The sequence below is a fragment of the Haematobia irritans genome, chromosome 4, assembly GCF_050003625.1.
Source record: "Haematobia irritans isolate KBUSLIRL chromosome 4, ASM5000362v1, whole genome shotgun sequence".
Taxonomy (NCBI): Eukaryota; Metazoa; Arthropoda; class Insecta; order Diptera; family Muscidae; genus Haematobia; species Haematobia irritans.
Genome location: NC_134400.1, coordinates 213,808,992 through 213,824,837, shown reverse-complemented (window position 1 = coordinate 213,824,837; position 15,846 = coordinate 213,808,992). Strand labels below are relative to the sequence as shown.

Below are 15,846 nucleotides of genomic sequence, written 5' to 3'. Positions count from 1 at the left end.
AAATTTATCAATCGTCCTGTGGCTGTTGGCTTTTGATACCAGTTAATTTTTATTCCATTTCTGTGCCTTAGAATTATGGTATCTAAGTATGGTAACTTGTTGTCCTCTTCTGTTTCCATCGTAAATTGAATTTGTCTATCAAAGGCGTTTAAAGCTGATAAAGTGGCCTGAACGTCATTTTTATTCAAAATACAGAACAGATCATCTACATATTTTGTCATTATTTTTGGTTTAATAGTCAATTTTTCCAATACTGAGTCCAAGAGTACTTCCATTACAATATCGGCGATAATAGGTGAAGCTGGTGATCCCATTGGCATTCCTTTACGTTACTCATACACCTTGTCATCATATACAAAATATCTTGAGTCCTTTATACAAAAAGTTAACATTTCTATAAAAATATCCATCGGTATATTCGTATAGTCCTTTATTTCGTCCCATTTTTCTTTTATAATCTTAATCGCCAAATTTACTGGAATGCTTGGAAAAAGAGATACTACGTCAAACGAGATCATTGTTTCATTGTCCTCAATCTTAATATTACTGGTTTTATTCTTAAATTCAATTGCGTCCTTTACATTATATTTGGAATCTTTCGTCAAATTTTTCAAAATATTTACAATATATTTTGATAGTTCATAAGAGGGGGAATTTATTGAAGAACATATCGGTCTTACAGGGACTCCTTCCTTATGTATCTTCGGAAGTCCATAAATTCGAGGGGCGTTAGCAGTTTTACATATCAATTTTAATTTTTCGTTGGTGTCAATGATGTTCATTCTGAATAATGTTTCCACCAGTTTGTTATTTTTGGTTTGTAGTGTTGATGTCGGATCTCTTTTTAAGCGTCTATATGTACAAATATCTCTTAAAATATTTTTCATCTTTATTTCATAATCGTCTTTATACATCGCTACGGTTTTTCCCCCTTTATCAGCAGTTAGAATAAGTAAATCTTTATTTTCCTTTAGATATTTCCGTGTCTCCCCCACTGTGTCAAGTATAAATTTCTCTTTCTTATTTGGTTTAGTCTTTTGTATGTGGCCATCTATAAGAGAAGCTAAACGTACTCTCGCGTTCTCTTGTTCTTCTTTATTGTCTAATGTTTGTATGCACTCATGACAAAATTTTCTATAGAAACAAAATTTTGACAAAATTTTCCTTAGAAATAAAATGTTAACAAAATTTTCTATAGAAATAAAATGTTAATAAAATTTTCTATAGCAATTAAATGTTGACAAAATTTTCTATAGAAATAAAATTTTGAGAACATTTTCTATAGAAATAAAATTTTGACAAGATTTTCTATAGAAATAAAATTTTCAGAAAAATTTTTATAGAAATACAATTTTGCTAAAGTTTTTTATAGAAATAAAATTTTGACAAAATTTTCTTTAGAAATAAAATTTTGACAAAATTTTCTATAGAAATAAAATTTTGACAAAATTTTCTATAGAAATAAAATGTTAACAAAATTTTCTATAGAAATAAAATTTTCAGAAAATTGTTTATAGAAATACAAGTTTGCGAAAATTTTCTATAGAAATACAATTTTGTTAAAATTTTCTATAGAAATAAAATGTTGACAAAAGTTTCTATAAAAATAAAATTTTCAGAAAATGTTTCTGTAGAAATAAAATTTTGACAAAATTTGCTATAGAAATGAAATATTGACAAAATTTTCTATAGAAATAAAATTTTGACAAAACAAAATTTTCCTTAGAAATAAAATGTTAACAAAATTTTCTATAGAAATAAAATGTTGATAAAATTTTCTATAGCAATAAAATGATGACAATGTTTTCTATAGAAATAAAATTTTTAGAAACTTTTCTATAGAAATAAAATTGCTATAGAAATGAAATATTAACAAAATTTTCTATAGAAATAAAATTTTGACAAAATTTTCTATAGAAACAAAATTTTGACAAAATTTTCTATAGAAATAAAATTTCTATAGAAACAAAATTTTCCTTAGAAATAAAATGTTAACAAAATTTTCTATAGAAATAAAATGTTGATAAAATTTTCTATAGCAATTAAATGTTGACAAAATTTTCTATAGAAATAAATTTTTGAGAGCATTTTCTATAGAAATAAAATTTTAACAAGATTTTCTATAGAAATAAAATTTTCAGAAAAATTTTTATAGAAATACAATTTTGTTAAAGTTTTTTATAGAAATAAAATTTTAACAAAATTTTCTTTAGAAATAAAACTTTGACAAAATTTTCTATCGAAATAAATTTTTGTTAAAATTTTCTATAGAAATACAATTTTGTGAAAATTTTCTATAGAAATAAAATTTTCAGAAAATTTTCTATAGAAATAAAATTTTGTTAAAATTTTCTATAGAAATAAAACTTTGACAAAATTTTCGATAAAAATAAAATGTTGACAAAATTTTCTATAGAAATAAAAATTGACAAACTTTTCTATAGACATAAAATTTTGACAACATTTTCCATAGAAATACAAGTTTTCTTAAAATTTTCTCAAAGAAATAAAATTTTGAAAAAAAAATTCTATAGAAATTAAATTTTGAAAAAAAAACTCTATAGAAATAAAATTTTGACAAAATTTTCTATAGAAATATAATATTGTTAAAATTTTCTATAACATAGAAATAAAGTTTTGAGAAAATTTTCTATAGAAATAAAACTTTGACAAAATTTTCTATCGAAATAAATTTTTGTTAAAATTTTCTATAGAAACAAAATGTTGAGATAATTTTCTATAGAAATAAAATTTTGAATAAATTTTCTGAACATTTTTTATAGAAATACAATTTTGTGAAAATTTTCTATAGAAATACAATTTTGTTAAAATTTTCTATAGAAATAAAATTTTGACAAAATTTTCTATAGAAATAAAATTTTGACAAAATTTTCTATAGAAATAAAATGTTAACAAAATTTTCTATAGAAATAAAATTTTCAGAAAATTGTTTATAGAAATACAAGTTTGCGAAAATTTTCTATAGAAATACAATTTTGTTAAAATTTTCTATAGAAATAAAATGTTGACAAAAGTTTCTATAAAAATAAAATTTTCAGAAAATGTTTCTGTAGAAATAAAATTTTGACAAAATTTGCTATAGAAATGAAATATTGACAAAATTTTCTATAGAAATAAAATTTTGACAAAACAAAATTTTCCTTAGAAATAAAATGTTAACAAAATTTTCTATAGAAATAAAATGTTGATAAAATTTTCTATAGCAATAAAATGATGACAGAGTTTCCTATAGAAATAAAATTTTTAGAAACTTTTCTATAGAAATAAAATTGCTATAGAAATGAAATATTAACAAAATTTTCTATAGAAATAAAATTTTGACAAAATTTTCTATAGAAATAAAATTTTGACAAAATTTTCTATAGAAATAAAATGTCTATAGAAACAAAATTTTCCTTAGAAATAAAATGTTAACAAAATTTTGTATAGAAATAAAATGTTGATAAAATTTTCTATAGCAATTAAATGTTGACAAAATTTTCTATAGAAATAAATTTTTGAGAGCATTTTCTATAGAAATAAAATTTTGACAAGATTTTCTATAGAAATAAAATTTTCAGAAAAATTTTTATAGAAATACAATTTTGTTAAAGTTTTTTATAGAAATAAAATTTTAACAAAATTTTCTTTAGAAATAAAACTTTGACAAAATTTTCTATCGAAATAAATTTTTGTTAAAATTTTCTATAGAAATACAATTTTGTGAAAATTTTCTATAGAAATAAAATTTTCAGAAAATTTTCTATAGAAATAAAATTTTGTTAAAATTTTCTATAGAAATAAAACTTTGACAAAATTTTCGATAAAAATAAAATGTTGACAAAATTTTCTATAGAAATAAAAATTGACAAACTTTTCTATAGACATAAAATTTTGACAACATTTTCCATAGAAATACAAGTTTTCTTAAAATTTTCTCAAAGAAATAAAATTTTGAAAAAAAAATTCTATAGAAATTAAATTTTGAAAAAAAAACTCTATAGAAATAAAATTTTGACAAAATTTTCTATAGAAATATAATATTGTTAAAATTTTCTATAACATAGAAATAAAGTTTTGAGAAAATTTTCTATAGAAATAAAACTTTGACAAAATTTTCTATCGAAATAAATTTTTGTTAAAATTTTCTATAGAAACAAAATGTTGAGATAATTTTCTATAGAAATAAAATTTTGAATAAATTTTCTGAACATTTTTTATAGAAATACAATTTTGTGAAAATTTTCTATAGAAATACAATTTTGTTAAAATTTTCTATAGAAATAAAATTTTGACAAAATTTTCTATAGAAATAAAATTTTGACAAAATTTTCTATAGAAATAAAATGTTAACAAAATTTTCTATAGAAATAAAATTTTCAGAAAATTGTTTATAGAAATACAAGTTTGCGAAAATTTTCTATAGAAATACAATTTTGTTAAAATTTTCTATAGAAATAAAATGTTGACAAAAGTTTCTATAAAAATAAAATTTTCAGAAAATGTTTCTGTAGAAATAAAATTTTGACAAAATTTGCTATAGAAATGAAATATTGACAAAATTTTCTATAGAAATAAAATTTTGACAAAACAAAATTTTCCTTAGAAATAAAATGTTAACAAAATTTTCTATAGAAATTTTTCGGAGGGTTCAAGTGTGGTTTTTGTTGGGTTTAATAAACTGCCTGAATTTATTCTGATAATTGGTTGATAGTTTTGCTGCAAGTAGAGGATGCTGATGAGGAATGTGGTAATTCCGAAACGTGCGTCCATCCAACCATCTTGCAGTCTATAGGGCTTTGCCCAAATAAATTTGACAAACATTCTTTTCCTCTGTTGGTTAAGCTACTCTTGTAGTTTAGTCAATGTATGGTTTTAAGCTGAAATAAAAAACAACAACAATGCTTAAAGAACAAAACCAACAATAACAAAACAAAACAAATGGAGAAATAAAATGTTGATAAAATTTTCTATAGCAATAAAATGATGACAGAGTTTCCTATAGAAATAAAATTTTTAGAAACTTTTCTATAGAAATAAAATTGCTATAGAAATGAAATATTAACAAAATTTTCTATAGAAATAAAATTTTGACAAAATTTTCTATAGAAATAAAATTTTGACAAAATTTTCTATAGAAATAAAATGTCTATAGAAACAAAATTTTCCTTAGAAATAAAATGTTAACAAAATTTTCTATAGAAATAAAATGTTGATAAAATTTTCTATAGCAATTAAATGTTGACAAAATTTTCTATAGAAATAAATTTTTGAGAGCATTTTCTATAGAAATAAAATTTTGACAAGATTTTCTATAGAAATAAAATTTTCAGAAAAATTTTTATAGAAATACAATTTTGTTAAAGTTTTTTATAGAAATAAAATTTTAACAAAATTTTCTTTAGAAATAAAACTTTGACAAAATTTTCTATCGAAATAAATTTTTGTTAAAATTTTCTATAGAAATACAATTTTGTGAAAATTTTCTATAGAAATAAAATTTTCAGAAAATTTTCTATAGAAATAAAATTTTGTTAAAATTTTCTATAGAAATAAAACTTTGACAAAATTTTCGATAAAAATAAAATGTTGGCAAAATTTTCTATAGAAATAAAAATTGACAAACTTTTCTATAGACATAAAATTTTGACAACATTTTCCATAGAAATACAAGTTTTCTTAAAATTTTCTCAAAGAAATAAAATTTTGAAAAAAAAATTCTATAGAAATTAAATTTTGAAAAAAAAACTCTATAGAAATAAAATTTTGACAACATTTTCTATAGAAATATAATATTGTTAAAATTTTCTATAACATAGAAATAAAGTTTTGAGAAAATTTTCTATAGAAATAAAACTTTGACAAAATTTTCTATCGAAATAAATTTTTGTTAAAATTTTCTATAGAAACAAAATGTTGAGATAATTTTCTATAGAAATAAAATTTTGACTAAATTTTCTGAACATTTTTTATAGAAATACAATTTTGTGAAAATTTTCTATAGAAATACAATTTTGTTAAAATTTTCTATAGAAATAAAATTTTGACAAAATTTTCTATAGAAATAAAATTTTGACAAAATTTTCGATAAAAATGAAATGTTGACAAAACTTTCTATAGAAATAAAATTTGACACTTTTCTATAGAAATAAAATTTTGACAAAATTTCCATTGAAATACAATTTTTTTTTTTAATTATCTTAAAGAAATAAAATTTTGAAAAAAAATTCTATAGAAATAAAATTTTGAAAAAAAATATCTATAGAAATATAATTTTGTTAAAATTTTCCATAACATAGAAATAAAATCTTGAGAAAATTTTCTATAGAAATAAAGTTTTGAGAAAATTTTCTATAGAAATAAAATTTTGACAACATTTTCTATTGAAATGAAATTTTCAGAAAATTTTTCTCTAGAAATAAAATTTTGACTGCCGAAACAAAAATATATCTAAAATCGGCTCTTGTACTTTATCTTCAAGATTATGCATAAATTGGTTGCGATACTACAATGTATGGATGGATGGGCCATTTGAATATCTCGAGCCAAAATTTGTCGAATACACAACGGACAATTATCTCAAGGAATTTCAAAAGAATCAAAAATACTATAGGCAAAAGATAAAACAGGATCTTATAGATAATCCAGTTTGTAAGTTCAAGGTAAGTTGGTGGCATTCAAAAATCCAGATTTATTTTATATGGTTCTTTCCCGCCAGGGCCAAACTGAAGATCCAGATCCCAATAATCATCCCGTCCCTCTGAGATTATGTTCGAAAATGATACAATCGATAAAAGATTTCACCACGGGTGTGTTCATTGTGAACAATATGTGTAATCCGGCGTTGAGGAAACGTCACTGGAAAGAAATGTCCGAAATAGCAGAGTTTGATATAACACCAGATGCGGGAACCACTTTAAGGAAGATCCTGAACTATAATCTAGATTCGAAATTGGATCAATTTGAAATCATTAGTATAAGTGCCAATAAGGAATTGCAATTGTGGAATAGTTTACAGGCTATGATACATGAATGGGATACGAGAGTGTTTCCCACAGGGCCCTACAAGGAGACAGGGGTACAAATCCTCTCCAATTTGGATGATATACAGGCCCTATTGGATGACCATATATTGAAGACATTGTCAATGCGGGGCTCTGCCTTTATGAAACCTTGTGAGAATGAAGTTTTGGCCTGGTACGAAAAGATCAAGCGAGTCAATGAAACCCTGGACCAATGGGGTAAAGTTCAGGCGAATTTTTTATATCTTTTGCCGATATTTTCCTCCAAGGATATTGTTGCTCAAATGCCTGAAGAAGGTCGTTTATTTAATATGGTAGAGCAAACGTTCACACGAAACATGGCCATGATATTGCGGCAACCTTTGGTAATGGAAACAGCTCCCGTGCCAGGCTTATTGGAATCTTTGGTCAAAGCTGTAGAGTTACTAGATGACATAACCAACGGGGTAAACAATTACTTGGAAAAGAAGCGTTTGTATTTTCCCCGTTTCTTCTTTCTATCCAATGATGAAATGTTGGAAATACTCTCCGAAACCAAAGATCCTTTGAGAGTTTTGCCACATTTGAGTAAATGCTTCGAGGGTATCAATAGTTTGGAGTTCGATGATCACAAGAATGTCCTTTCGATGATAAGTTCAGAAATGGAATTGGTGAAATTCGTTGACCCCGTGTCGACATCGGCAGCAGGTGGTAGTGTAGAGAAATGGCTTTTGGGTGTGGAGGAAGAAATGCTTAAGGCAGTTCGTCAACAAATGAAATTATCCTATGACCATTATCCCACTCTGGAGCGTTATGAATGGGTACTGCATTGGCCCCAAATGGTGATTTTGTGTATATCCCAGGTCTATTGGGCCAGTAATGTGCATATGCATTTGCGTAAAGTTCAAAGTGATGCCGGAACCTTGTCCAACTTCTTTGCGGAACTCACTGGTGATTTGAGGCAAATTGTGGACTTGGTAAGATCCTCGAGCATAAGCAATCTAAACCGTATAACCATCAAATCGCTCATTGTCATCGATGTCCATGCCAAGGATGTGGTGGAGGAGCTTATGCGTTTGCAAATAAATAGTGAATATGATTTCCAATGGATGGCTCAGCTCCGTTACTATTGGGAGGATGATGACAGTTGGGTGAGAATCATCAATGCCACGGTACCCTTTGCCAATGAATATTTAGGAAATTCAGATCGTCTGGTGATCACACCCTTGACAGATCGTTGCTATAGGACTTTGGTGGGAGCCTATCAACTGCATTTGAATGGGGCTCCTGAGGGTCCTGCTGGCACGGGAAAGACGGAAACCACCAAAGATTTGGCCAAAGCTTTGGCCGTGCAATGTAAGGTGTTCAATTGCTCCGATGGTTTGGACTACAAGGCCATGGGAAAGTTCTTCAAGGGTTTGGCTTCGTGTGGAGCCTGGGCCTGCTTTGATGAATTCAATCGCATTGAGTTGGAAGTCCTGTCGGTGGTGGCCCAACAGATCCTGCTAATAATCCAGGCCGTTCGGGCCAAGGCCACCAAGTTCGTTTTCGAAAACACCGAGTTGACTTTAAATCCAGCATGCTATGTCTGCATCACCATGAATCCAGGCTATGCTGGACGCTCTGAGTTACCGGATAACTTGAAAGTTCTTTTCCGTTCGGTGGCCATGATGGTACCCGATTATGCCATGATTGGTGAAATTTCCTTATACTCCTATGGTTTTGTGGATGCCCGTAAGTTAGCTGTGAAGATAGTGACCACTTATCGTCTATGTTCCGAACAGCTATCGATGCAGAATCACTATGACTATGGTATGAGAGCTGTGAAAACTGTACTCTCCGCCTGTGGTAATTTGAAGAAACAATTTCCCAGTGAAGTGGAGGACATTCTGTTGTTGCGCTCTCTGATCGATGTTAATTTACCCAAATTTATGTCTTTCGATATACCCCTATTTGAGGGAATCATATCGGATATATTCCCTGGCATTCAGCTACCCTCAACCGATTATAGTCTCATCGAAACGGAATTCAAGATATTTTGTGATCAGATGGATTTGGAGCCCACTGAAAGTTTCTTAACGAAGGTCATACAAACCTATGAGATGATTATAGTACGCCATGGTTTCATGTTGGTCGGGGATCCTCTCTCGGGCAAAAGTAAAACATTGGAGATTTTGGGCAAAATACTATCCTCACTCAAGCAAAAAGCTCCGGACAAAAGTCCCTACTATCAGCATGTTCAAATGGGTATTATGAATCCCAAGTCCATAACAATGAATCAGTTGTATGGATCCTTTGATCCTGTATCGTATGAATGGACCGATGGCCTGGTGGCTCGTATATTTCGTGAATTTGCAATGACCCAAACTCCAGATCGCAAATGGGTAAGAGCAACTATGGTCCCTTGAGCTATACAATCAATTATTTCGCCCTCCCCCTAAAATTCCAGGTTATATTCGATGGTCCTGTCGATGCCGTGTGGATTGAGAACATGAATACCGTTCTGGATGACAATAAGAAACTTTGTTTAACCTCCGGGGAAGTCATTACCATGACCAAGGAAATGTCTATGATTTTTGAAGTAATGGATTTGGCTCAAGCCTCCCCGGCCACAGTGTCACGTTGTGGTATGATTTATATGGAGCCATCATCATTGGGATGGCGTGCCTTTGCCAAGTCTTGGTTAAGAAAATCCGATAAACGTTGGGCTGATGAGGAGAACTCTGTCTATGTGCTTGCATTATTTTCATGGCTTTTGGAACCGGTGAGTATGACAAAGTCCAAAGTCACCGATATTAACAGAGATCCACAATTTTGTGTATATGGCTGTTAAGAGCCGAGGTTCAGAGCAGAGCATGCGAAGAGATACCGCATTTGGACATTCATCCTGTAGAAAGAGGTAGTTGCTCAGGTTCCTGGAGATACCAAACCAAAGTTGGGTATTATTGTTATAATCTCTATAATGTGGTTTTGAGCTGAGTTAACTCGGCTGACGGGGGATTAAATACACGATCTTAGCTGGCAACGAGTTGGTCTCTCCCTAAGCACTCGACTCTCATAGTCATAGTCGTAGTGGGGAGAGGTTTTTTCCCCAATATAAGGAGATATAAATTTCTGAATTTCTGTAATATACCGCCCTGAAATCGAACGGGATGTCTTTGGTTTCTTTAAGAGGTTACCTCGCTTAGGGACAGCAACAATTTGGTCTCTTTAAGGCTTCATCGCTTACGGAATGTGGTCTGACCCCTAATGCAACACTGTACTAGTAGGATAGCATAGCTTTCTTAACTTCTGTTATAGGCCGCCCTATCTTCACTGATTCATCGATAAGGTGATTTATTATTTCTGCAATCGAATGTGAGCATTTTGGCTCATTCAGAAGATTCCTCTCTTAAGATCGCATAATTCAGGAGATTTTACCTACAGTTCAGAAGTGAGAGGTACCCGCCATTTAGGTACACGATCGTAGCTTCACAAAAACGATATAGTTGGACTCTCTAAGCAACAGCCTTTCATCACCACTCATAGGGTGTGGGTTTTCCCGCAATACAATACTGCATTGGTGGGAAGATATAGATTTCTGAACTTCTGTTATATGCCGGCCCAAATTTCCCCTTCACTCGTGTCCTCAATCAGGCAAATTATAGGAGATTTATTCTTTGTGAAATCGAATGGTATAGTCTTGGCTCATTCAGCAAGTCGCCTCCTTAATGTAGCGTAGTTCAGGGGATTTTATCTAAAGTTCAGAAGTGAGAGGTAACGGGTGACATACACGGGATGGCTTTGGTTCATTCAAAAGGCCCCACCACCATTAACGTCGCACAATTTAGGTGATTTTCCCTGCCGTTCAGTAATGAGAGGTATTTAGATACGTGATCGTAGCCAGGACGGCAACGACTTGGTCTCTCTATGTTGTCAGCTCTCATCGTCACGGTTGGTCTTTCTCAATACAACACTCCACTGGTAGGAAGAAATAGCTTTCGGAATTTGCCTTCCCACTGGTGTCCTCCATCAGATTGAACGAACGGGATTACTTTGGTTCATATAGAAGGTTCCTTAATGTGGTACAGTTCAGAGGATTTTCCGTACGGGGGCTAACTTTTTGGGTACACGATCGTAGTTGAGACAGCAACGAACTGATCTCCCAAATCAGCCGTCTTTCATCATCGCAGACGGGGTGTGGTTTTTCTCTTAATACAGCACTGAATTGGTGGGAAGATATAATTTTTAGAACTTCTGTTATATGCCGCCCCAAATTTCCGCCCTCGAAGGTTGATTTATACTTTCTGAAATCGGATGGGTTTTGGCTCATTCTAAAGGTTCCCTCCTTAAGGTCGCATAGCTACACGATCATAGCGGAGACGACAGCGATGTATCTCTAAGGAGCCGCCTCCCATTATCGCTGCCGCGGTATGGCGTTTCCCCCTTACATTAGTACGAAGATATAGCTTTCTGAACTTCTGTTATATGCCGCCCCAACTTCCTCATTCCTTCTGAAATCGACCATCTTTGGCTCATTCTGAAGGTCACCTCCTTAAGATCGCATAATTCAGGATTTTCCTCACTGTAATTTTGTTTTAGAGAACCTATGGATTAGGGATCTTTAAATAGTACTTTCTGAGATCTATCTTCATTAATTTCTTCTATAGGCTTCCTGAAACAAACCAAAGAATTTCTCAGTTAGGATTACGCTTTACCTAAATGCTAGAATTCCTTAGCTACCTTGCAAAGGATTGTAAACTCTTGGGGTCCCACTCTGATTAAGACTTTTGCCGGCGACTGGAGAAGACCTACAATCGAATTTCAGGAGAATTTTTCGTTATAGAGCTAACACCTTTTCCGATTATATCAACTCTAAGGCGTATGCCCTGAATTTATACCAGTTAGTTTTCGGCATCCTCCATTTCGTTCGCCATATTTTTTTATAAAGACCGATGTTGCGCCATCCGGTCCTGGTAATTTAATCGTCTGGAATGTATTTATCACACATACCATAAGATTTCATCAATACCCGGGCGTCTGAGGAAGTTAACTTTTAGCAGGATGCTCAGAGCCTTCAGTCCGGAGGTAGTTAAAAATCATCATCGTCCTTAATACTCTCTATTCTCTCCCTAACAAAGGATAGTACGAAGATTAATCAATACCCTGACGTCTGATGAAGTGGATTTTTAATAGGAGGTTCAAAGGTTTGAGTCCGGAGGTAACCACGTCATCTTCCTTGATATTCCCTATTATCTATTCTCTCTCTCTCTCTCTCTAACAAATATTAGTACGAAGTAAGATTTCGTAAATGAAGAAGTGGACTTTTAATAGAAGTTCTTCAGTCCGGAGGTAGTCTCAAACTTGCATCTTCTTTAATACTCCCTACGATCTTGGCTCGTAATCGTAGACATTCCTTAATCTTTTTGATTTCGCCTTAATCGAATCTGAATTAAGCTTCGTTTTACTGGTTTTTTATAAAAATGTAGCCATCTCTCTTGCACAGGCTCGTGAACTCTTTGGTACACCATACAGTCTGCGACATTTTTCCGGCACTAAGTGATTAATGAAAAATCGTCACAGCATCTCAGAGGACTATTCTTTGGGGATCACACGCCTGTTGCGATTTTGAGTTCCTTCAATTGTGAAGCCATCAAAGGGTATAGGGTCAGGTGGATTCCTCTCACTCCACAACACCTACATAAATGTGTCTCCATGAGCAGAATCTTCTGGATAAACGTGAATTTTGAGAGAGCAGTACTAAACTTAAGATTGACGAGGGTTTAAAGAAAAATCCTCAACGGAGAGTTTCCTTTGGGTATCCATCCCATGGTTCTTGCGACTTCAGTTTGTCCAATTGTGAAGCCGACAGTTCCCCGAAATTATATTAAATCTGTTTCCTCATAGTATCTTAGGAAAGTTTTCTTTGGGGATCCCACGGCTTTTTCGACTTTAGTTTGTCCAATTGTGAAGCCGCCAGTTCCCTGTTCCTTTTCCTCGGATTACCAAAGGCTATAGGGTTAGGTGGATTCCTCTTACCATTGGGTAAATCACTCCACTACTCCAACTTAAGTATATCTCAATGAATGAGGATGAGTCTAATTTTCCAGAGAGCAATGTTAATCGTAGGATAATTGCTTGACTTCCAAGGTTTCCTTCCTTGCACCTCTTCTAATACTTACTGCTCCTTATTCTCTTTAAAGTGCCAGGAATTCGTGCGAAAACATTGCAAACAATATTTGTATCCAGGACAATATAATCGCTTGCAGACCACATTTGATATCTTCGATATGTGTCTGAGTGAAGCCATTGAAGAGAATCCAGATGAATATCAGAAATATTTACCCATGTATTTTCAAGCAGCTATTACTTTTGGCCTTCTTTGGGGTGTAGCAGGAATCATTGATACTGGATCAAGGGAAAAGTTCGACAAATTCTATAGAGAAGTAAGTTCCACGTTTCATCCAAAAACCATCCACTTAAATAATCTTAACCCTCAATCATCAATAGTTGTGGACATCGGAAGAGAGTTTACCAGAAACTATAGGAAAAGTGGATATATCAATGCCTTCGGAAGGTTCACTAGTGGACTATTTGTATGTCTTTAAGCAGAGAGGCTCATGGCGTTCTTGGCAAGATATTGCCAAACGTTTGGATGTTGAGGAAACATCTTTGGGCGTTCAGGTGCCAACCATAGATACGGCACGTTATATGCATTTGCTAAAAATGCATATTGATGTAAGTGTAAATTACTATGGCAAATCCACAAATTAAATTTTGTCTCTTTTTTATTCCCACTTAGCATAAGAAAAAGATTCTGCTGGTAGGTCCAACGGGTACAGGTAAAAGTGTTTACATACAAAACTACCTCATGAATAAATTGGATACGGAAACTTGTGAATCGGCTTTTGTTACATTCACCGTCATGATTTCGGCCAATCAAACTCAGGATCTATTGATATCCAAGGTAAGTGGAGTTATGTACTTTTGTGATGCCACATTGGTGAACTTCTCTCTTATCACTGAGTGCTGACCGATTCCATTTTAAGCTCAATGACAAGGGACCTCCTTTTTATAGCCGAGCCCGAACGGCGTTCCACATTGCAGTGAAACCTCTTAGAGAGGCTTTGAAACCTTCAGAAATGTCACCAGCATTACTGAGGTGGGATAATCTACCGCTGAAAAACTTTTTGGTGTTCGGTCGAAACGAACCCACGACCTTGTGTATGCAAGGCGGACATGCTAACCATTGCACCTCTGTGGCTCCCCTCGCTGATGTATATGAGGAACATTTTTCATTCAATTCCCTGGGAATTTTTACCTATTTTAAAGACTGGGAAGAAGTTATAGCTATAAATTTATATTATACAATATAAATTTATAGCTATAACTTCTTCCCTGTCTTTAAAATAGGTAAAAATTCCCAGGGAAACTTCCTTTCCTCTGGTGTCCTCGATCAGGAGAATAATAACTGATTTATTCTTTCTAAAGCCCAACGGAAGAGGCATAGTTCGGGTGGGTTTCCTTACCGTTCAGAAGTCAGAGGTAAGAGTTTAGGTACGCGATTGTTGTTGGGACGATAACATGTTGGTCTCTCAAAGCTGCCGCCTGATGGAGGGGGTTCTTTCCTCCAATACAATACTGCACTCGTAGGAAGATCTAGCTCTGGTGGGAAGATAAAGTTTCTGTTATATCCACCCTAAGTTTCCGTATTTCTCTACTGTTCAGTAGTGAGAGGTGCCGGTTCAGATACACGATCGTCGTTGGGAATTTTCCCCTATTCTAAACAAAATCTCACTGGGGAATTTTTCACGTTTACTCTTATTCTAAACCAACTATATGCCTCCCAAAGCTGCCTCGTCTCGGGTGTTTTCGATCAGGTGAATAATTACTGATTTATTCATTCTGGATAGTTTTGGTGATTTTCCCTACCGTTCAGAAGTCAGAGATAAGAGTTTAGGTACGCGATTGTTGCTGGGACGATAACTTGCTGGTCTCTCTAAGCTGCCTCCTCCAATAGTCGCTGATGGAGAGTGGTCTTTCCCCCATAACCTTTCTGAACTTCTGTTATGTCCGCCCTAAATTCCTTTATTCTTTCTGAGATCGAACGGGATGGCTATGGCTCATTCGAAGTTCGCCTCCTAAAGGTGACATATGGTAATGGTTTTGATCAACTTATCTAGGGCAGCAACGATTTGGTCTCTCTAAGTAGACATCACGCATCGCTAACGGGGTGTGATCTGTCCCCCAAAACAAAATATATGTAGGTTTTGGAACTTCTGTTATATGCGCCCATTACTTCATTTTTACTGGTGTCACTCCTTAAGGGGGCATAGTTCTGGTGATTTTCCTTACCGTTCAGGTATGTGTTTAGTTACGCGATTGTTGCTGGGACGGCCTCTCTAAGCTGCCGCTTCTCATATTCGCTAATGGGGGTGTTCTTTCGACTAATACAATACTGCACTGGTAGGAATATATATGTTTCTGCACTGGGGGGAAGATACTGCTTCTGTTTTATCTGCCCTAAGTTCCTGTTATGCGCCTTACAGACTATCAGTTATTCCGGACGACAGTGCTCGTGTCGAACATATCCCATATATTGGCCACATTATAAGTAAAGTCCGAAGGCATAATCTATACTGCTGCATGTTTGTGGGATCGATAACACATTTACCGATTATTTAGTCGACACACTGTAAGATTCTTTACAAACACCGATATTCCGTCCGGAATAACTGATAGTCTGTAAAGCGCATTACAGACTCATTCGAAGGTCCCCTCCTTAAAGTCGCATACTTCTGGTGAATTTTTCTACTGTTCAGAAGTGAATGGTACCGGTACGATTTGGTCCCTCTTATGCCCGTTT

At 32.8% G+C, this 15,846-nt stretch overlaps 1 protein-coding gene across 1 annotated transcript in view; it reads left to right on the top strand.

Annotated features, from left to right (window-relative positions):
- Positions 1-15,846, top strand: part of Dhc62B (Dynein heavy chain at 62B) — a 32,658-nt gene that overhangs the window by 4,097 nt on the left and 12,715 nt on the right. Inside the window, exons 2-7 of the mRNA XM_075303369.1 lie at positions 6,482-6,662; positions 6,719-9,385; positions 9,451-9,765; positions 13,184-13,426; positions 13,491-13,718; positions 13,783-13,947. Coding sequence (XP_075159484.1) covers positions 6,482-6,662; positions 6,719-9,385; positions 9,451-9,765; positions 13,184-13,426; positions 13,491-13,718; positions 13,783-13,947 — 3,799 coding nt within the window. The remainder of the gene's footprint in view (positions 1-6,481; positions 6,663-6,718; positions 9,386-9,450; positions 9,766-13,183; positions 13,427-13,490; positions 13,719-13,782; positions 13,948-15,846) is intronic.